This window comes from Ursus arctos, unplaced genomic scaffold, assembly GCF_023065955.2.
Source record: "Ursus arctos isolate Adak ecotype North America unplaced genomic scaffold, UrsArc2.0 scaffold_27, whole genome shotgun sequence".
In the NCBI taxonomy this organism is placed as follows: domain Eukaryota; kingdom Metazoa; phylum Chordata; class Mammalia; order Carnivora; family Ursidae; genus Ursus; species Ursus arctos.
This window is the reverse complement of record NW_026622952.1, coordinates 25,028,842-25,052,392: the sequence shown is the minus strand read 5'-3', so window position 1 is coordinate 25,052,392 and position 23,551 is coordinate 25,028,842. Positions and strand designations below refer to the sequence as shown.

Here is a 23,551-nt window from a genome sequence, read left to right as displayed (position 1 = left end):
TGGGGGAGAGAATCATACAACCAGAAACCTTTCCAATGACTTCAACCCAATAATCGACATCGCTGTAGCCAGCCCCACCAGCAATTCTGAAAAGACAACATGCAGCCCATGTTACAGTTTCTCAACTGTAAGAGTTATAGAAAATCTTGATCTACACCTTGCTGAGAATTCAAGAGCACCATTTCTAAAGAGTATTTCTAAACACCCATCTAAGAGCAATGCCAGACCAAGATGGATCCAGACTTGCACATTATCTTGAGAAACTATTTAGCTCTTCATAAATATGCATCACCAAGATCTTACAAATAATAGAGTTGATTATCAGCTCTGTGTGTCATCAAATTAACAGATCCATCATTTCTGTCAGCTTCCTTCTTTCCTTTTCCTGTGAACAATCACACGAGACATTTCTCTAACTCTACAGTACTTCCTTTTAATGACATCCCACAGGGGCACTGCCAGTGATTCAGCCTCCTCTCAGCCTCTCCACTGAAACTCTCAAGTTCTCTTGGACAGACTCACTTTCTCTCCGGGGGTCCCGGTTTCTAATATAAAAGCATGGTCTAACCTTTACACACCAAAACGAGTTTTGACACAGAAGACAGAATGAAGAGTTGGCCGAATCTTTCTACTTTACCTGGACCATCTGCTATTTTGATACCAACCACAATGAGCGAATTTGGTTGTCATTTCAAACATAACTTCTCCATGGTCCTTATATTTTCATGGTCCTGAACCTTTTCATTGGTCCCTGCTCATGATGGATCCATCCTTCATGTCATCGACTTTCACCTGTATTCCATTTGCTTAATACATTATAGGGGAGTTGCTTTGCTGGCAAATTGAGTTTCTTGTGGAACCTCTCATGTAACTGTCTCTGTTTTTTGGGGGGAAGTTTCCCATTTTCTCCTCATTGGAGTGATTTGTTTCTCAAAGTCAGAGTTATGGGGGTGGTTTTATTTAGGAGATGTCTCTTTTTAAAAATTGAAGCCATGGGATTATATCAATTATTTCCCGGATTTTTTGGAAAAATATTCTTATTGACGGCCTCTGTTGTCATTATAAGTAATTTTCACTCCGTGACTATCCAGTTTACCCTCATAGGGTCCAGAAGAACCTGAAGGTCACGCAAGATCATTCAGCTTATTAAAAATCCAGATTTTCTGGAGATCCATAACCATGGAAATGGACAAAGGAACAATTCAAATGACAAGAAATGGAAGGAAAATACTGGCAAGACTGGTAAACAAGAGGTCTGGGAGCAGCAGAGAATGAAGGACAAGATTAGCCATCGTAATGACAAGGGCACAAAACCCCCTTTGACGGCATGTGCTTTGGGGTGAGGTCTATTCTAGTCCCTCATTTCACTTCTAGTTAACCAACCAATTCCACCTCATTGGTCAGAATTAGCAGATAGTACACAACCTCTTTTATTCTATCTTGTTTTTGAGAAATACAGTTTTTGGCAAAATAACACAACATTTGCTCAGATACACTAGTTATATACGCTAAGAAGTCTGTGTTCTATGTTTAAACTGCCTAGGTTTAAATTCTGTTTGTGATATTATTGATTTTACAATGGTGGACAAATTCCTCATTATTCTAAGTTATTTCTTGTCTATAAATAGGAGTGATAAGAACTTCCCATACATTCTGATGAAGATTCAATAAAACTGAAAAATGCCTTGTACATTTTTCATTACCAATAAATAATATCATTCAAATTATTATACCCAAATTAGGCATCTAGGTAATTTTTAGACTATGGTGGTATCCACTTTCTACTTCTCAAGTATCTGTGCCAGATTAAGGGCTGGAGACTCTATTCCGTTTATCCATGTGACCATTTTAGAATTTTCTCTAGTACTGACTCTACTTCTGTTCTCCTGTCTGCTTACCTCAGCTGTGTCTCTATGGGTCCCACAGACATATACTGTGTTACCTGTACATCAGCATTCTATGATTCAGAAGAAGAGACACCTTGCATCGCCATATTCTATGCACAGGCACATCTCATTCCATTTTGCTTTGCAGATATTATTGCCTGTTTACAAAATGAAGGTTTGTGGTAACTCAGCATTGCGCAGGGACACTGGTGCCACTTTTCCAACAGAATTTGCTCACTTTGGGCTCCTGGGTGGCTCAGTCGGTTAAGTGTCTGACTTTGGCTCAGGTCATGATCCCAGGGTCCTGGGATCGAGCCCCGAGTCCAGGCTTCCTGCTCGGCGGGGAGACTGCTTCTCCCTCTCCCTCTGCCGCTCCCCCTGCTCATGCTCTCTCTCCTTCTCTCTCTCTCTCTCAAAAAAAATCTTAAAAAAAAGAAAAGAATTTGCTCACTTCATGTCTCCGTGTCTCGTAATTCTGACAGTATTTCAAAACTTTTCATTAGGATTCTATTTGTTATGTGATCTGTGATCAGTGATCTTTGCTGTTACTGCTGGCATTGGTTTACAGCACCACAAACCACGCCCATGTGAGACAGTGAGCTTCACTGACACGTGGTGTGTGTGCTCTGATTGCTCTACTGACCAGCCATTCCCCCATCTTGTTCCCTCTCCTCCAGCCGCCCTATTCCCTCAGACACAACAATATTAAAATTAGGCTAAAAATAACCCTGCAATGAGCTCTAAGTGTTCAAATGAAAGAGTCGCACATCTCTCACTTTAAATTAAAACCTAGAAATGATTAAGCTTACTGATGAAGGCATGTGGAAAGCCTTGATAGGCCAAGAGCAAGGCCTCTTGTGCCAAACAGCTAGCCAAACTGTGAATGCGAAGGAAAAACCCTTGGAGAAAATTAGAAATGCTATTCCAATGAGCACACAAATAATAATAAAGTGAAACAGCCTTATTATTGCTGGTATGGAGAAAGTCTGAGTGGTCTGGACAGAAGATCAAACCGGCCACACCATTCCTTTAAGCCAAAGTCTAATCCAGAACAAGGCCTAAATTCTCAGTTCTGTGAAAGCTGGGAGAGGTAGGGAAGCCGCAGAAGAAAAGTCTGAAGCCAGCGGAAGTTGGCTGGTGAGGATTAAGGAGAGAAGCCATCTCCGTAAGATGAAGGGACAAGGTGAAGCAGCAGGTGCTGATGAAGAATTCAGGAAGGTGGCTACACTCAACCACAGATTGTCAGCGTAGACCAAACAGCCTTCTGTCAGGAGAAGATGTCATCTAGGACTTTCCCAGCTGGAGAGACGTCAATGTCTGGCTTCAAAGCTGCAAAGGACAGGCTGGCTCTCCTGTGAGGAGCTAATGCAGCTGGTGACTCTAAGTGGAAGCCGGCGCCCACGTACCATTCTGAAAATCTAGGGCCCTTCAGAATCATGCTGAGTCTACTCTGCCTGTGCCCTGTACATGGGACAACACAGCCCGGATGACGGTACATCTGTCTACAACATGGTTTACTGATTATTTCAAGCCCCCTGTGGAGACCTAATGCTCAGGGAAAAAAAGATTCCTTTCAAAATATTGCTGCTCACTGACAATGAGCACCTGGTCACCCAAAGGCTCTGACGGAGACAGAGAATGAGATTAATATGGTTCATGTCTGCCAATGCAGCATCCATACTGCAGCCCGTGATCAAGGAATCATTCCAACTTTCAAGTCTTACTACTGAAGGCATGCATTTCATAAGGCTATAGCTACCATAGATGGTGAGTCCTCTGAAGGCTCAGTAAACTGAAAACCTTCCAGAAAGGATTCACCATTCTAGTTGCCATTAAGAACATATGTGATTCATGAGAAGGGGTCAGAATATCAACACAAATGGGAGTCTGGAACAAGTGGATTCCCATCCCCATGGATGACGTGGAGGGTTCAAGAAACCACAGAGGGGGTGGAAGGAGCCAGAGAACGAGAATCAGAAGTGAGCCTGCAGGTGGGCCTGCACTGCTGTGCTCTCAGGATCAAAGTCCAACAGATGAGGGGTTGCTTCTGTGGATGAGCAAAGATGGTTTCTTGAGATGGAATCTACTCCTGGGGAAGATGCCGTGAAGACTGTTGAAATGACAACAAAGCATTCAGAACATTACATAAACTCAGTTGATAAAGCAGCAGCAGAGTTTGAGAGGTCTGACTTCAATTTGAAAGTAGTTCTGTGAATAAAAGGCTATCAAACAGTATCACCTGCTGCAGACAAACTGTGAAAGGAAGAGTCAATCAATGCAGCAAACTTCAATGCTCTTATTTTAAGAAACTGCCACAGCCATCCCAACTTAAGCAAACACCACCCTGATCAGCCAGCAACCACCAATACTGAAGCAAGACCCTTCACGAGCGAAAAAGATTACAACTCCCTGAAAGCTCAGGGGCTGGTTAGCATTTTTGAGCAGTAAAGATTTTTAATTAAGGGACATACATAATATAATAAAAAATTATTATAAAAAAGGATATACATTTTTAGACAATGCTATTGCACATTAATAGACTATGGAATAGTGTAAACATAAATTTTATATGCCCTGGGAAACCAAAAAAATTCACTGGGCTCACTTTATTGCTATATTTGCTTTATTATGGTGGTCTGGATCAATCCACAATATCTCCAAGGTAGGTCTATATTATGAATTAAACTTTCAAGTCTCAGTGGTATCTGTGAAACCATATCTACTGAGTTTTGAAAATCTTTATATTAATTGTATTACTCATTCTTTACTCATTGGTTTGTGAACATATGTGGCTGTGTCATATCTAATACTGTTCTAATAGTTTTTCTTTAAGATTCTCTGCCTCTTCCAATTTCATTATTCCTTATATTCTAGATCCAGGTTCTAGAACACTAATGTTTCATACATGATTGTCCAGACATATTTACTCTTTATTTTCAGTTTAAAATTCCTTCTGAACACTCCCTCTCCCAGAAGCTTCTAAGACATACTGCATCACACCAAAGCCACACTTCTGGGCACCTTGGCCCTGCCAACCATGCACTATGTTGCCCAACCTTTCTACTTCAAAGTCCTACCTTCAGTCAGAAGATACCACGGAAAAGGTGAAGGCTTATTGGGGATCAGTAAGACTCTGGCAGACCCCATGATAGAACAGTTCCAGAAATTGGATGTGCCACTCAAACTCCCCGAGGCCACAATAACCCTCTTACTTAATGAGGTTTTAGTCAGCAATACAGCCCTAATCAAATGTAAATTGTCATTGCTTTTCCATCATCACAATCATAGCAGTGATTAAGTTTCTTAGATCATCCGGTTCCCTTCTATGGTGCTGACGTCACTCATGAGAACCGAGAGCTGCCTTAAGGAGAGTCGTACTCAATGACCAGACACCCCATAAGAACATTTAGGAAGGCATAGACGATCTCAGAAACACTAAGGACTGTCAACGAGAAGCCCCATACATAGTCCGAGGAAGTTTGCAGCTTACGGAAAACCGTACTGACCACACCCATCAAGAATATATGCGTATACACACAAGAAGCATGCTAGCAGCTTTCATGTAGGGATGATGGTGAGTTCTAGAAAGCAGGTGCCATTTTATGGATAAGAGTGAGAAACTCCTTTTGCTGGTTGATTTTCTCTGGAATTACTAATTTAGTTTCATTCTCACTCTTGTTTTTTTTTCTTTTTTCCCCCAATTCTCCTGAGTATTTCTTCAAATCACCTCAAGTAAAAAGAACAGATTTTTACTATTCAAAATTTACTGGTCCTGGCTTCATTCCTGAGTGATTTCCAGCCCACAAGAGAGTCAGAGACTTAAACTTTCCAGATTCTACAGCTTTTGAGTGATTACAGAATTACTGAGATCCCAGAAAGAGGTCAAGAGCACGAAAGGCAGTTAACCTGTTTTACAAATTACTTGGAGACCTACAGGTTCATTATAAATCAGTATACTTTACGCTGCCTATTCAACAATTTCCTTATGTTTATTCACAAAAGATTTTTTCAATGAAAAAATTTTCAACTCCATTTTTAAAAATAAGCATGCAGAAAATTTTCATCTTGGGGCAAAGGAAGAACAAGTTATCGTACACACGTTCCATTTGAAATTTTTCATTGTACTTACGTTGATTGGTCTTACTTCCACTTAGTGACACAATCTTAAAAGTTTTAAAAGATAAAGTGTGTAAGAGTTTTGAACATCATTTTTGTATGTCCTAAAATCCTGATGACATTAAGTGCAGTGATATCCTCAGCACTCTGTATAAGAGTGTTTAAGTCACTTAAGGCAATATGTGACTTTCATTTATTGGTCAGATTTAAAAAAAAAATCCCTTCAGCTACTTACAGAAGAAGTCCCGGAGTGAAGTGGAGTGTTGAAGCCTGAGGGAGGATTTAGTAGCTTTGTGGGGGCATTTATAGGAAGAAGTGCTATGCTTTGCCCACCCGTGCTGTATTTTTAAGGCTTACATGAATGAAAGAAGTGCCAGATGATAGATGAATTTACCCAGACATCGCGTTTCCATGCCACTCCAGAGTCCATTGGCTAAGCATTCTCTGACGTGAGACCCCACAAGGGTATAGCCCGTGTTGCACGTAAATATGGCCGTGGCCCCGTAGACCGTCAGTGTGCCAATCTTGTTACCGTTTGGGGGAAAGGAGAGGCTTCCGCAGGAGATCACTAGAAGGAAAACAAAAAGCAAATATTATTTCAAGTCCACAGATTATTCTTTTGCTTAAAAATGACAAAATCTTCAGTATTAATGTTTATTTGGGACAGGGATGTCTGCTTAGGTTGGGTAGGTTGACCACATAGGAAGATAAATTTTCCTTTTCTTATACCCCTGAAATGAAAATGTGGGCAGATTCTAAGACCGAGCAGTGTATAGACATCATCCCACAAGCAGGCCGGTCGAACGTGTGGGCTGCCTGCCTGCCCTCCTGCGTGCATCGGCCGTGGGAACCACACAGCAGTTACTGGACATGGGAACTACCGAACTGCGCGAATTAAGGAACGAGAGTGGTCTTCCGCAAGTCAATGAGCCGCTGCACAAAACTGAGGACGCTCGCTCCCATGGAAGGCCTGAGTTCACCGTTTCTTTCATCGACTTGCGTGATCTGTTGGGATCGAGAGCTCCATAAAAATGCTGACTATGCAGCCATGTGGAGACTTCCCGAAAATTAAGAAATACAAAATCCAGGCCTTCAGTGGTTGCTGGGTGACCATATGTCCCTGGTGTACACCTGTTTTCCCAGCATGATCATTAACAGGGTCCACTTTCAACCTCAAGATGACTCCAGCTGGGGAGACAGAGTCAACGATCAGCTTTCATTATCTATCCTTATTGTACCGCCCAACTCCCCACACTCCAAACCCAGAAACGTTTGAGCACAAAAGGTCAGTGTAATCTCAGGGGAAGAAGAAACCACAGTCATCAAGGCCAGGTGCTCTGCAGCAGCTTATGAGTGCCCCACACACGTAAGAACCAGGGTGTGGGAGCCACTCTAAGAGGAGCATGGAGCTCCCGCTGCACTGAGTTATCACACGTAAGGGGCTTCAGACAAAGGTAGCAAGTAGCTAACAATGGCTGTGACCCTGGTAATAGTAAACTGATCAGACGCGGTAAGAGGATTATGAACCCAGATTCTAGCTGCCGGCAACTCAGGTTCAAAGCTAGCTTTGCCATTCCCTCCTCCAAGTCCCTGGGCTCTCATGAGCTCCTCTCTTGAGGGTCGATAGCAGCACCTGCCCCACAGAACTGTGCACTGGATTCAAAGACAGGACACGTGCAAAGAGCAAAGCAATGCCTTGCACATGACCAGGGCTCAGTCAGGGTGACCTAGCGCGAAGCAGATCTGGGACCTATTCTGTGAACCGAGTCAGTGGGAACACCTTTACTGATACTTCGAGTGAAGCGAAGGCAGAGTTTACAGGTGTCCCGTTTAGACCAGTCTTTTGCACCAGGCTGATCTTACTCAGGTATTATAACTGTGGTTCCACTTCAAACAGACAGACACAGCCAAGTGGTATGCATTCTAAGGGATTGCTCACTGGGAATTTGGACAGTTCAGCTCCAGAGTAGGTCGTGATTGGAACATTATTGTTGTTGATTTACTAGTTTCTGGGGTCCCTAAACTCTCATACGTTTACATCTCACGCATTTAGTAATGTCATTAACACGTTTGCTATACCAGATGTCAATGAATTCCAGTAGAATTTATTTTATTTTATTTTTTACAGTTTATTATGAACTTTTCATTAAGCCTTTCCCAAACATACTATGAACTTCACCTTGAGTTATGGTATTTAAAGATCCATGTGTAGCCATTTAGGATAATTGGATCATGTTCTGAAACTTCTGCACAGCTCAGGAAAGTGTTAACTAGCAATGAGGTCTGAGCCCATGTCCTCAGAGGTTTTAATGCACCCACAGTGGAAGACTAGCAGAAAGGCTCACTCTGCTTTGCTTCTGCTGCATTCTTTCAGCCTCTGTTCAGAATACCCCGGGAATGAACATGTTTTAGGTCTGTCCTCTACTGAGGTTCACTAGACTGTAAAGAAGAGCTAATGGAGCAAACTTTCAGCTTTTCAGCAGCTGGATAATGGGGCCTCAGATGGTGGAGTTTCACTTGGCAGGAAACCCAATGCATTAATGAGGATAGCAGCACTAATTTGGAAAAGCTACCCTGATTGAAAGGGAGAACTCCCCAACACATTCACACACTCACACACACAACTTTGTCAAATACCCAAGGTAAAGCCTCATTTCCATGTTCTTTTCTCCCCTCAAGTTTTCAAAATGAACTGTTTGCCTTTTCCCCTTCCGTTAGAGACATACTCGTGCACACAGTCGAAAGTGCCGCCTCTGAGTTGTCAGAGTGCGGTTCACACACAGAGGATGTGAGCCAGAGGCACCCCGCCTGCCCCCCGGCTCTGCCCCGACGTGCTGTCCATATGGTATTCTCTCACTGTTCCCAGGGATGACAAGCCGACAAGCCGTGTGTCTCTCCCCGCAGGGAGGCCTCCTTCCTCTTGTGTTCAGTTCCAGAGTATATTCATATTGAAATCCTTGACTTTGAAAAAAAATCATATTGTGACATAGCGTTTCTCATGCCGGCAAGGCCAGCGTTCCTATTGAAAATATGGATATTGTTGGTAAGTGTGGAAAATAAATATAAGGTCAAGAGTAGAGACTTCCAAATACATTCAATCCAGAAAAGGCCTACTGAACACGCAGATGAACAGCAAACACAGGATGTGACGTGCCTATGAACGGGGTCAGGCCGTCTACCATGAAGAAAGGTCAACAGACACATGATCCTTTGGAGGTATGTGAAGGCATGCTGTGTAGACCACAGTCTGGATTCACTCTATTAGGCCCAGAGGAATGAAGCCAAGAAGCCTGGATGTAAGTCAACAAGAAGGCCTTGTTCAAAGTGAAATATTCAAACGCGCAATCAGCTGCCCCTGGGCTCACGAGTGCGCCTAGAGTTATTTCATGCGACGGGACATTTATTTGTGACTACATTGTAGAAAATTCAACTTCAGGTTGCTCTGAATGATGATCGATGTCCACTCCAACGTGGAATGGAGTGAGAATGTTCTTTCTGTAGTTTCTTCAGAAAGAGGAAACCGGCTGATGGACACATACTACTCATGTGCTGTGTGCATCAATCCATTTTTAATGGAAGGAAAAAGGCAAACAAAAAATTCATTTTGAAAACTTAATGATCATCCAGGTGCACCCCCAGTTACAAATAGAAGGCTATCAAAGACTGGCCTGCTTACTTCACCATTTGATCCAGGTCTAATTTAGGAGAACTCTTTAAATTAGCAGTTAGGAAGGAGCCACGGTCCAGAATTCAGGCTGTGTTCTCTGAATATCTACAATATAACGAAATCCCGGTGTAGTGCTGTCTGTGAGTTGCATGTAAAATTTAAAATGCAAAGATGGTTTCTTTTTGAGTCATGGAATTCTGTGATAAATACTTTTCTTTTTTTTGATAAATATTTTTCTTACTTTTTAAAGCAATAAGTCAAGCAATAAAGAAATATAACAAGAAGAAAGCAATAGGCTCCCACTTTGATGTAGTCCTTGTGCTGGGGAGCTATACGGACACCCCGGAGATGGAACTTTAATCTGGTGTTCTTGTCCCTGTAGGGATGACCACTGGAAGTTGGTTCTCCTGGAAGAGAGTGACTGCTAAGCTCACAGTTTCAAGGTGGGACTAGGTCTCCCATCCTCTTCACCTGGGTTTGGTCTCAGGTAGCCTGGAGTTAGGATAATACAAACCCTTCAAAGAGTGGTGACTATCCACTGATTTCATGCTTATTATGGATATACTGAGAAGGGGGTCAAGGGTCATGTCTTCATCTGGGGCTAAATGGACAAGCAGAATAGGGTATCTTAGTACTCCAGCCCTTAAGCAAGTGGATAACTGAAAGAGTTAGGTCCAGGTGATCTTGTGGACGGGGACATTCTAAGATGAGCCACAGGCAAACAACAGCACAAATAAATCCTTAGTTACACCAATGATTGGAAAAATGATACACTTGAAGATTCTATCGGTCCAGTTCCAATAAAATGTTGGGAAAGAGTTGGTATTTCTTTTGTGACGAAGCTACCACAAAATGGCAAATGGGGCTTAGGAATGTGTCATTTAAATTAATTTCAAGTAAGAAATTAAATAGCATTTGAACTTCTTGGGGCTTATCATGCACTTACTTAATTGCAAAGTATTCTACTTCCAGGATTCATATAAGGGTTTTCTGAGTATATGTTGACAAGGTAGCAAAATAGGAGATAAATGTAATTTAAACATATTTTAAATATATATCTATTTAAATAATATATATATATAAATATATATATATATATTAATGTGTTATAGCAAGGATGAACTAAAACATGCCTTTATTTTTTTATTATGTTCAATTAACCAGCATATAGTACATCATACTTTTATTTATTTATTTTTTTATAGAACCCAGAAAATATCACATACGTGTTAAGGCTCTAAAATTGTTTCACTTTATTTTTGGTAATAGTCATTACTGTTTATAGAAATATGGTATTATGGTAAGGTATAATCATCTTATTGTTATTTTAAATAAATTAATGAAGATTTTTCTCCATTTAAATTTAAACGAATCAATATAAAGACATCAAAATAAATCTTGACTTGAATTTATGTTAAAAATTTTAAAAAGGTCTCTGTGGCAAGCAGAGTTCAAAGATGGTACCCTAAGATTTCTGCCCCCTGGTGTAAAATTCTCTCCCTTTGGTGTAGGCAGAACCATGATGAGGTTACGCATGTTTTCTTTGAGTTAATCCAAATGGGGTTATCTGTTGGGACTGACCCATTGAAGGAACCCTTAAAGAACTGAGTTCTTCCTGGAGCCAGAGATTTGAATCACAGGAGGGCCTGGAGGGATGGGCAGTGAATTGGAAAGAGCTATGCATGGCCCCCCGGAGCTGAGGGCATTTCCCAGTTCACAGTCAGCAGCAGTGTGAGCACTCAGCCGTAAATTGCACAGACATGAATTCCACCAACAAACAGTGTGGCCCATCCTCCCCCAGCGGGGCTCCAGACAAGGACACGGCCAACACCTTGATCTCAATCTTCAGCAGAGGACCCAGCTAAAAAGTGGCAAACATCTGCCCCCGGAAACTGTGACATAACAGTTCTGTGTTGTTTTACATTATGTTTGTAATGATTCCATAGCAACAGAGAATGAAGACAGGTCCTCAATAATGTTTAACACTATGAGGTACCTGGGATGAATGATCTTGAGAACCACTACTGTCAAACAGGCTGGGATATACGTCCCATAGAAGTTTACAGAATGACATCGGTGAAGGGGTTTCTGGGCTTGTGTTCTCTAGAATCACTTCCGGAACATTTCAGTCAAAGAGAGGACTGGGGAAGGGGGCATTAATACTCCAGGAAACAAACTGAAGGTTTCAGAAGGGAGGGTGTGGGGGATGGGTAGCCCGGTGAAGGGTATTAAGGGGGGCACGTATTGCATGGAGCACTGGGTGTTATATGCAAACAATGAATCATGGAACGCTACATCAAAAACTAATGATGTACTGTATGGTGACAAACATAATGTAATAATAATTAAAAAAAAGACTGCTGAGATTTCAGATTGCACCACACTTTGAACACAATGCTAGGCATTGTGATAACTCAGTGACGCATAAATGTTTCTGAAAAGAGAAGAACATTTTGATAATTTTTTTTGTTAGTGCAAAACTTAAAAACAAATCAATAAAGTTAGAAATTAATTGAAAATATCCATATCAAGTCTTTTTTGGGGAAGAAAACAGAAAAATTTCAGTTTGGTCACAAAAGCCATAATAGGCTTGGTGTCAGCTTCCTTCTCCACTGATAACATGAACAACACGATGCATACCCTTGGGCACACATGTGGGTCTCCAACACCATTTTCCAACAAAAGGGCTCCTTGGAGAATGGCTGATTCTATGTTTAGGTAAGGAAAAAAAAACAAAACAACTCAGGTTGAGCATAAAACATCTTGTCCTTATGAGAAAACAGGGACAACTTCAAAGATGTCAGAGGACAAGATGGAGTCAGGTAGAAGGGACTCACTCTGGCCACACCGTGATGATGTGAACTACCAACATAGATAAAAAAAATAAATTAAATAAACAAATAAAATAAAATAAACACACACACAAATAGCAAGCAATGACTTCATGGACCCCACTAACTCTGGACAAGGCCACATGTCCATGATGGAATTCAAGAGAGACAAGTAACAACAACTCACGCCAAGCAAAGCCAGTCAATGAACAGTTGACCGTTTGCAAAATCCATCTGCATGCTAAGACAGCAGTGGATAGCCCCACATTCATGTACTTCTGGCTGTTGTCCTTGGACCCAACTCAGTATTGCAATCCCAGACTGAAGTCTATTAATGTCAGAAGGACAGACTTGCTAGAATTTCAGAAGGATGGAGGCAAAAATACAATTTATGGATGGAAGAACCCCAGTGTTGCTTTCTTCCCCCACAAGAAGGTGGAAACTTGCTGCTAAAGAGTTTGTTTCAACAATCAGGAAGGCCTGGTGTTGTAAACATTCTTCTAAATATGAGAGTCTCCGTATAAGTGCCAGTTCTTCTGGAATGGAGATTTGAGCCTTTAGTATAAAGTGTAGGGCATAGCAAAAACCCACCTGACACTATCCTCCCCCAGTGCCCCAGACATCTAGAGAGATGAGCCAAAACTAGACTGGACTGTTGCATCCGTGGAAGCCTTGGGTGAACTCCCCACTCCCAAGAAGTTAACGTGTGCCTATTTTTAAGACTCTGATTCTGGTTCAAAACGGACAGAAAGGATGTTGGCTAGAAAAATCTGAGATAGGCAAAAGGTAGAGGCTCCCAAATCTTTCTCCTCCACTCTCCTTGCTGAGATTAATGACTGAGTCTCTGAATCACAACACCGAGCTTCATGGTGGGTGCCTTTGAGGATGACGGGTGCGGGTGTGGGAAGGAAGGGATCTGCTATCTCAGATGGTGAGGAACTCAGAGGAAATGCACTGTGAGTTCAGTAACCAGATAAGGAGTCAAACCAGCACAGTTGTGAGAATGACAAGGGAATCATTAAAAATTACTCTGGAAAACAGGCTTCAGGCAAAGCTGTCTGGGGACCTGGGGATGCTTTCCACCTTGACTAAGTTCACTGACCCTCCCTAATTTACCTTCGTGTTCACGCTGAAGAGCTTCATATGTGTTTAATTGCCATTGGTTCTATTAAAAGTTGAAATAGAATGATCATATCAAAGGCAGCAAAGCATTAATTCTTTTGTCCTTTTTCTGATTTTATTCTGGCTTATTCTTATGAAGCTGTGTATTTTATACATTTGACACTGGTCTAACTACTTGGTTTGTGCATGATAATTTGCTGTGAACGATCTGCTAAAGAGTGTGTGTTAAATATGTCAGAATCAAATAGTGCTCGGAACAACACTGATATTGTCTTATTTTTCTATTTACTCATATTTATTATGAAACCCTCTCAAAGGTTTAACCGCTTATCTTGTACCTATGAGAATAATAATCTCCCTTTTCAAGACAGTCATTATATGAGCTTACAATATCTTCAGCATAAATACTATTTTCCAAGATCTTAATTAGAAGGTTTGAATAGTCAGTGCATGGAATAAGAGTTATCTTTTTAAACATAGGCCAGGATTAATTTTTGAGATGATTTGAAATATTTGAGTATTCTAATATTTTAAAGTATATAACATGCAATCATTAATAAGGAAAAGACAACATTCAACATTTAATCCAACAGTCATATGTTTTATGCATGTCACATAAAAATCCATATTCATCATTATAATGACAAGAAATACCATTTAGTTATATTATTAATCTGTAGGGCTGATCACTTACAGGGGTGGGTGAAAAGGTGGTTGCCAGTGACGTCAATCATTCAGAATGGCTAGGTTATCTGGGAAGGGCACCGGTCACTCACCTCGACATCTGGGCCTCTCTTCGCCTACGCTCCAAGTTCCGTTAGCTTGGCACTGCACCAGCCTTGGGCCCTCCAGGTAATAACCAGGACTGCAGCTGAGCACTACTTGAGCTCCATACTCATTCAGCGATCCTGAAACCAGCCTCCAGGTGACATGATCTGAGAGCTGAGCTTCAATGCTGGGACAAGTTACCGCTAGAAAAGAAACATACATGACATCACCATTTTTTTCTCAACGGATCAGATCATGGTAATGGTAAGACCCTTCTATACAAAACTGATCTTGTTGGGCAAAACAGAAGACACTACCTATGATTTCAGGCACTTTGCTCTGCTACCCACATCGTCACAGGGGGACGATCATGTATATAAAATATACTTGATAGGCTCATTGTAGGGGCATTGGTGAGCCTGCAGTGACATTGTGATGCAAAGGGCGAAATCGCCCACACAAAGTTGCACAGTTCATTTGGATGGAAAGTCTTCACCAGGTAAGTGAACATACGCATAGAAAAATCTTACCTATAATTTGTCTCCATTTCCTCTGAGAAACTTGGAATAGAATTGAGTAATTGAAAACCAGCTTGGATACAAATTATCAGAAAATCAGATGCCCTCATTCCCTTCCTCCCTATGAAACACACCTATGTAATATATTCTGTATGTTACTGGATTTATAGGCATAAAGCTTTTATATGCACACTGCATTAAGACTGTGCAGAAAAATGTTTAATAGATATCAAAGGAGGCAATCTTTTCCTGCTCTTAGGAGAAGGCCTAGAATTACAGTAACTCCTTAATAAAGACCAGTAGCTATAAATGTAACAACAGTGATAATATTAGTAAAGGTGGTAGTCTTGCCATTCTGGAGTAGGCTTGAAGGGATCTGCAAATATGCTGAAAATACATGCAAAATTTAATGTATGTAAGTATATATATTTTCTGAAAGGTATAGTAATATTTAAAACCAATTCTGTAAAGTTAGAACTCCACTTCTTCGAATATGAACACCCACCACAGTAAAACACCTTCAGAATTGACCCCACAGATTAATTTATTGAGCCAAGAAGATGTAGCTAGAGAAACCACAGCTTTTTCAGAATATTAATAAATAATTTTACTTATTTAAAAGTAAATTAAATTAAAAACTAAATTCTATACAAGTTTATTATATTATAATTATTATAAATTATTATAAAATATTATAAAATATAAAATAAATTGTTATAAAATAATTATTATAATATTATATTATATTATTGAATTAGGCATATCCAAATGTTACAAAAATCTCATTGAATCTTGTATCAGTAACTTACCAATACTACGTGCAAATAAACAAAAAAAGGCACTTTTTGGTATTACTGTGTTAATAATATCAATGAGGTTTAAAATATGAAAAAGATTTGTTAATTTAAAAGTAATCCTCAGATCTATTTCTTTTAAATATTTTTAAATAAAATGATTATCCAAAATTTACATGGATTCAAAATGGATATTCAAAAGTCCTACATGTGAAACCTAACACCATAAAAATCCTAGAAGAAAACACAGGCAATAATTTCTTTGACATCGGCAGTGGAAACATTTTTCTAGGTATGTCTCCTACGGCAAGAGAAGCAAAAGAAAAATTAAACTTTTGGGACTTCACCAAAATAAAAAAGCTTCTGCACAGCAAAGAAAACCATCAACAAAACAAAAGACAACCTACTGAATCGGAGAATATATATTGGCAAATGATACATCCCATAAGGCATCCATATCCAAACTATGTAAAGAACTTATATGACTGAACACCAAATAACCCAATTAAAAAAAAGGGCAGATGACCTGAATAGACACTTTTCCAATGAAGATTATAGAAGGCCAACAGACACATGAAAAGATGGTCAACATCACTCATCACTAGGGAAATACGAGTCAAAACCACAATGAAATACGACATCACACCTGTCATAATGGCTAGAATCAAAACTCAAGAAATAACAAATGTTGGTCAGGCTGTGGAGAAAGGGGAACCCTCACGTACTGTTGATGGGAATGCAGACTGCTTCGGCCACTCTGGAAAACAGCATGGGGGGTTCCTCAAAAAGTTAAAAATAGAACTACCATTTGCTCCAGTAATTGCACTACTGGGTATTTACCCAAGGAAAACAAAAACACTAATTTGGAAAGATAATGCTTCCCTTTGTTTATTGCAACATTATTTACGATAGCCGAGAATATGGAAGCAGCCCAAGTGTCCATGGATAGATGAATGAATAAAGATGTGCTGTATACACACACACACACACACACACACACACACACACACACACACACACAGGAATATATACTCAACCATAAAAAAGAATGAAATCTTGCCATTTGCAACGACATGGATGGAGCTAGAGAGTATTATGCTAAGTGAAATAAGTCAGAGAAAGACAAATACCGTATGATCTCACGTCTATGTGGAATTTAAGAAACAAAACAAATGAACAAAGAAAAAGGGGACAAATGAAAAGACTCTTACATACAGAAACAAAGTGGGTGGTCGTCAGAGGGCAGGAGGGTGGGAGATGGGGCAATGGGTGAAGGGGATTAAGAGCACACTTCTCGTGAAGAGCACTGCTTGAGTAAGGCACAGACGTGTTGAATCACTGGATTGTACACCTGAAACTAACATAACACCATATTTTAATTATAACTGAATAAAATATAACAAAATTTATATGGCTATTCAAGCATTTTACCTATTGATAGAAGTAAAAATTTTCTCTAACTGGAATGTCTTTAGAATTCCAGGCAGGATGGCTATTTCTGAGAAGCCTTTAACCTTGTAAATCCATAACTCAGCTTCAATCCCACTGCCTATTTCAAATAAAATTCATTTCATTTCACCAAGAAAAGTGCTTCTAAAACGAACTTGGTTGTTTTCAGTTGCCTGAGCTCACACGTGCAAGCTCTACTTCGGCCAGGAAGGCTCCGACGTGAGCGTGCCCAGTGGAATCGGTGGTTTTCCGGAGCTAGTATTACCTACAGTGGTGATCTCCAAACTCTGGACGATTACCTCTTCCTTCGGGAAAATGCTATTTGGTTTGCTTTGTCATTGTCCGATGCTGGTTTAATTGTCCGCTTGAATCTCTTTCTCCCTGGTAGACTAGAAGCTCTTTCACTGCAAACACTATGTCTTTTCACCTTTTTTCTTGAGTATAATGTCTGCCCTTAAACAGGTGCTGATGACGTATTTATAAATGTGTGTGTGTATATGCATCTGCTTTGAAAAATAATGTGCCAAGAAAATGTAGAAGAAAAAAAACCCACAAAAGAACAAAAAACCAAATGAAACCAAACACGAAGAAGTGGTGATAAAAGCATGGGGTGCTACCTGAGTAAAGACAGAGGTGAGACTGGAATAGATATTTAGTGTGAAAGTCCATCTGGCCTTTTGTTCGCCAAAGACAGGGCAGGGGGAGGTTCTCAGAAATCGCTGCCATTGTGACTCTGTTTGATATTTTCAAAGATGCTCTTAGGGAGCAAGAGTAGCAAGTGTCTGAGTGTGAGCGAGTGAGGACATGGGCTGGGCGCTGAGATCCCCAGGAACGGAAACACGTTGGTGTGAGAAGACAGTTTCCTCCAGGCAGCAGGGAAAAGGGGGCCACTGGGACAGTCTTCTCCAAGTGCGTGTCCGTGTTCACATGCAAACGACACCAGCAGCCCCAGAAACCGGTGCTTCCGGTGGGGGTGGGACATAGGAGGCTGTGCCCGCGGTGGCCTTGGCCCACTGGCAGGGGAACCCCCAATCCTGTGCCGAATTCTGGGCCTTGTGCAAAGAAATGGGACTCAAGTTGACACAGGACACTTTGCAGGCGCCAAATACCGCCCCCTTTCTCCCCGTGGCATTTCTGTGAGGTGAGCATCCCCAGTCGCCCAGGTCAGAAGCCTGACTCCAGTTTCCATGGCTTTTCTCCTCGACCCTCCCCAGCGGGGACAGATCCACTGGCCCTCCCCATGCCACCGTCCTCTCCTGCACACGCGCATCCCACCGTATTACCCCTCATCCACAAGCAAGCTCTTAATTTTGGTGAAAAACTCCACCTGCGTACCCTTAAAGGAATTAAAAATATGTATGTATTTTTCTCCTTGCACTTTTTCATTAAAAACCTAAAAAGCTGTCCTCATTAGTTTAAATAATTGACAGCATATGACAAGCAAATTATGGCAACTATTTATATCTGAAATTAAAAAAATCACTTTTCCTAAGATCCAAGACAATAACAAACCCAGCAATTTGACACTTCTAAATATTCGTTTTTACAAAATACATGGCTACCACCAAATTTACTTCATTCTGTGTTCTCTTGAACTGTTCCATTCCAGTCCCCACAGAAACATAATATAATGTGATTTTAGGTTTGAAAGTCCTTTATAACCAGTCCTGGCATATTTAACAGCAGCAAAATTTTGTTGTCATTTTATTAATAATATATAATTGATTAAAGACATAATCATTTTTATAATTATTTTAAAGGAAGAAAGTGGCATTTCATCGGCAATACACTGTGCTATCCATTTTATTTATTTTTATTTTTATTTTTTTTTAAGATTTTATTTTATTTATTCGACAGAGATAGAGACAGCCAGCGAGAGAGGGAACACAAGCAGGGGGAGTGGGAGAGGAAGAAGCAGGCTCACAGCAGAGGAGCCTGATGTGGGGCTCGATCCCACAACGCCGGGATCACACCCTGAGCCGAAGGCAGACGCTCAACCGCTGTGCCACCCAGGCGCCCCTGTGCTATCCATTTTAATATACATTCATGATGCATTAGTGACAGAGAGATAAGCCTTTTTTATTTATGCATTACTGATTTTTAGAAAGTGACAAGTTTGTCAATTTTATTCCCATTTTTTACTTTTTACAAGTGTTTTGTTGTATTTTATTCATGTTAAGAAAACCTGACATAAATAAGAGAAGGTAAACAAAATTGTTAGAGTTATCTCTCTCAATTCTTCGCACTCCTCTCTGGCTGTAACACCAAATACCACCATTATCAGAAATCCTCTGATAGACAACTCCTTAAATTTACTGAAAACAAAGAGCTGGAAGCCACTAGCCTCGCACAAAGAAAGCCACTGGATTCTCCACACTCGTACCAATGTTCTGTATTTTTACCTCCATTTGGTGCTCTGACAGTTTTCGGTCTGTTTGCTTATTTCTCTTTGTTGTTGTGGTTTGGATTGTTGGTTTCTTTCTGCTTTTTAGGTATTCAGGTAAATTTGTATGGAAACGTCCAGACAGAAAGTGCACAAATTACTATTACACAGTTAAACGCATTTTTACATAGTAAACACACCCTCGTGCGATCAGCAACCACATGAAGAATTGGAACGTTAGCTACACCCCAGAAACCCACCCTGGGCCCCCATCAGCACCACTCTCCACACGTGCTTCAAGGACAGAGGGGATATCAATTAACTTCTAAGGACATACACCTGTCTTCTGACACTACACAACCTTCGCACATGTCCTTGGATGAACGCATTCATGTGTGTCTGTGGGGGTCTTTCTCAGAGTGGTGTTTTCAGCATTCGCACACAGGACCAAGTCTTCTCCCAAAAGAATGTAACAACTCCCCATGTTCACCAGCAACATAGAACTCCAGTTGCTTCACGTTCTTGTCAACACCTGCTATCCAGTCTTTCTTATTCTTTAAACTTGTCAGTTCCAACGTGGAAGGCTAGTGGTATCTACGAGGTATTCTGCATTCTTCTTACTGGAGTTCTCTAAACTGTCTATGATACACATCCTTCAAATATCTTCACCCTTTCTGGGTTTGCCTCGACCAGGCTCTTAGACATGTGCTTTGAGAGATGGAATATTAAAATTGAATGGAGTCCCATTATCTTCTTTTCCTTTTCGTACCGGGGATATGAGTGTCCTTTTGAAGTCTTTCCCTTACCCAAGCTCATGCAGGGGGATTGACGGAATCCGTGAGGCTGTATTTTCAAAGAAGCTGTAGGTTTGACCTTTCTCACGTAGGTCTGTAATCATCGTGCATCGATTTTGTACACGTGGAGGTGTAGGGGCTCAAGATTCATCTTTTCCTTATGTGTTTCCCATGCACCACTCACTCCAAGGATCACCTTTCCCCACATTGTGCCTTTGTCAGAATTCAACCCAATGTGTTCCTGGACTCTATTCTCTGCCCCTGGTCTGCCTGTCCTCCCTAGTCCCAGTACCACACTGTTTAATTCCAGCACCTGCGTAGTGAAACCAGGGCTGTAAGACATATATGGTTTGTGAGAATGCAGGCAGATGTCTCTTTTGTGATGACATTTTGCAAGGAACAAGGAGAGAGAAACACCCTGTGTTAGAGAACCACTCAGACAAAATGACCCAAAGGAAAAGTTCATTTGGGTGTTTAGGATTTGGACTTTGAGCTCCTTAAAACTTCCTTCTCTCACAGACTTTGGGAAAAGTTTGCATTCCTTAGGGTTGTGGTTCCCTGGTCCGAAGTCACTGTAAAGAAGACTGGAGGATCCAGCCTCCCTTACCTGCCAAGACACACCTGCTGTGATCTCCCCAAATGACGTGGGCACCACTGGGTATTTTTCTCCATGGGGACGTCCTCATTCTGTGACATTATGCACAGCAGAAGAATGGGGTAGGTGTGACTGAGCATTTGTGGAATGGCAGCGTCACGGAAGCTGGACCTATGAGCTCGAGCAAGGAGCAGGAGAGTAGGAAGCCCAGGAGGCAGGAAGGGAGGAGTGTGCTGAGGTCCCTGGTGGGGGGAGGGGCCAGGGGGGAGTTTCTGTGAGTTCCTACTCTGGCCCAGGGCTGGTCCCACTGGTCAGAAGCCAGCTGGTTCTGTTGATCTGTTCTACTGTGCTCGTGGTTTCTAATTCATTGATCTCTGCTCTAATTTTGATCAACTGCTTTCTCGTGTGTAGATTAGGCCTGTTCTTCTGTTGCTGTTCCAGCTTCTTGAGGTGAGAATATTAAAACTACATTTTAGATTTTTCTATTCTTTTGAGTGAGGCTTGGATGGCTATGTATTTTCCCCTTAGGACTGCCTTTACAGTGTCCCATAGGTTTTGGACCATCGTGTTTTCATTCTCGTTGGTCTCCATAAATTGTTTAAATTGATTTTTGATTTCCTGGTTTATCGAATCATTCCTGAGCAGGATGGTTCTTAGTCTCCAAGTGTTTGAGTTTCTTCCAAATTTTTTTTCTTGTGGTTGAGTTCCAATTTCAAAGCATTGTGGTCTGAGAATATGCAGGGAATAATTTCAGTCTTTTGGTATCAGTTGAGACCTGTTTTGTGACCCAGAGCATGGTCTATTCTTGAGAATGTTCCATGGGCATTAGAATAGGATGAGTATTCTTCTGTTCTGGGGTGTAGTGTTCTATATATATTTATGAGGTCCAACTCGTTGAGTATGGCATTCAAAGCTCTTGTTCAACATCATTAGCCATCAGGGAAATTCAAATCAAAACCACACTGAGATACCACCTTATGCCAGTTAGAATGGCAAAAATTGACAAGGCAAGAAACAACAATTGTTGGAGAGGATGTGGAGAAAGGGGATCCCTCCTACATTGTTGGTGGGAATGCAAGTTGGTACAGCCACTCTGGAAAACAGTGTGGAGGTCCCTTAAAAAGTTAAAAATTGAGCTACCCTATGATCCAGCCATTGTACTACTGGGTATTTACCCCAAAGATACAGACGTAGTGAAGAGAAGGGCCATATGCACCCCAATGTTCATAGCAGCATTGTCCACAATAGCTAAATCATGGAAGGAGCAGAGATGCCCTTCAACAGAGGACTGGATTAAGAAGTTGTGGTCCACATATACAATGGAATATTACTCAGCTATCAAAAAGAACGATTTCTCAACATTTGCTGCAACATGGACAGCACTGGAGGAGATAATGCTAAGGGAAATAAGTCAAGCAGAGAAAGACAATTATCATATGGTTTCTCTCATCTATGGAACATAAGAACTAGGAAGATCAGTAGGAGAAGAAAGGGATAAAGAAAGGGGGGTAATCAGAAGGGGGAATGAAGCATGAGAGACTATGGACTATGAGAAACAAACTGAGGGCTTCAGAGGGGAGGGGGTGGGGGAATGGGATAGACTGGTGATGGGTAGTAAGGAGGGCACGTATTGCATGGTGCACTGGGTGTTATACGCAACTAATGAATCATCGAACTTTACATCAGAAACCAGGGATGTATGGTGACTAACATAATATAATAAAAAATGTTATTATAATAAAAAAAAAGAAGCCAGCTGGGAGGGAACGTGCATGTCTTCCCTAAGACTTATGAAGACAACGTGGAATTAGAGTCAGAAGCCAACATAAAGCAGTCTGAATGCCCCTGTGCTGAGAGTTTGAAAGAAAACACTCTTTACGAAATCGTCTTAGACTGGAATTCCCTGGGGTTTGGCCCATGCACCTGCCTGTCCTCCCCAGGTACCAGCAGCCACAGAGGGCTGCTAAGGACAGCTGCTGCTTCTGCAGACTTGTGTTCATGTCATGTTGTCCAAAAAGTCCCTTTCACGTTGTATCTGGACTTATATGTATAACTTTACACTAAGCTGACCCTCACAAAAGCACTGCAGTAGGAAAACTGGTGTTTTCATTGCTGGTTGTATTTTATAGATCAGCAAGTCAGCTCAGGCTCACTTCAACCAGGCTAGAATCCTCACCCGTGTCCTGCGTTTTATTTCTCTGACCCTGTTATTTCCTCTACCACTAGAAGCAATGCAAGAAAGTTGTGTTTCTTCGACACGTGACTAAAACAAGTGATGCCAGACAAGGTTTTCGGAATTAAATCAATGAGGACTCCGGACACACTGGCCTATGAATGTTGCATAAATAATAACATAATTTTCAAAAAATGTTTTAAAATGTTAGTTCATCTGGAAAATATAGTGAGAGAAAGCCTTCTGTTTACATAAATGTTACAAATCAGTTTCTGTAACAATTATAAGTGAATAAGTTGCCAGGTGTACTTTAGGGAAATTAAATATTTTCAATAAATATAGGCTGAAAAAATAAATTAAAAATGTGGATTTACTTGGCTTGGCAGAAAGTACACAATCTTCTGGTTTACCTTAAAAAAATAGGAAATACAGGGGCGCCTGGGAGGCTCAGTCGG

At 41.1% G+C, this 23,551-nt stretch overlaps 1 protein-coding gene across 1 annotated transcript in view; it reads right to left on the bottom strand.

Moving 5' to 3' along the window:
- Positions 1 to 23,551, bottom strand: part of CSMD1 (CUB and Sushi multiple domains 1) — a 1,583,970-nt gene that overhangs the window by 65,366 nt on the left and 1,495,053 nt on the right. The window contains exons 51-52 of the mRNA XM_048226225.2: positions 14,399 to 14,593; positions 6,397 to 6,570 (exon numbers count right to left, since the gene is read on the bottom strand). Of these exons, the coding sequence (XP_048082182.1) occupies positions 6,397 to 6,570; positions 14,399 to 14,593 (369 nt within the window). The remainder of the gene's footprint in view (positions 1 to 6,396; positions 6,571 to 14,398; positions 14,594 to 23,551) is intronic.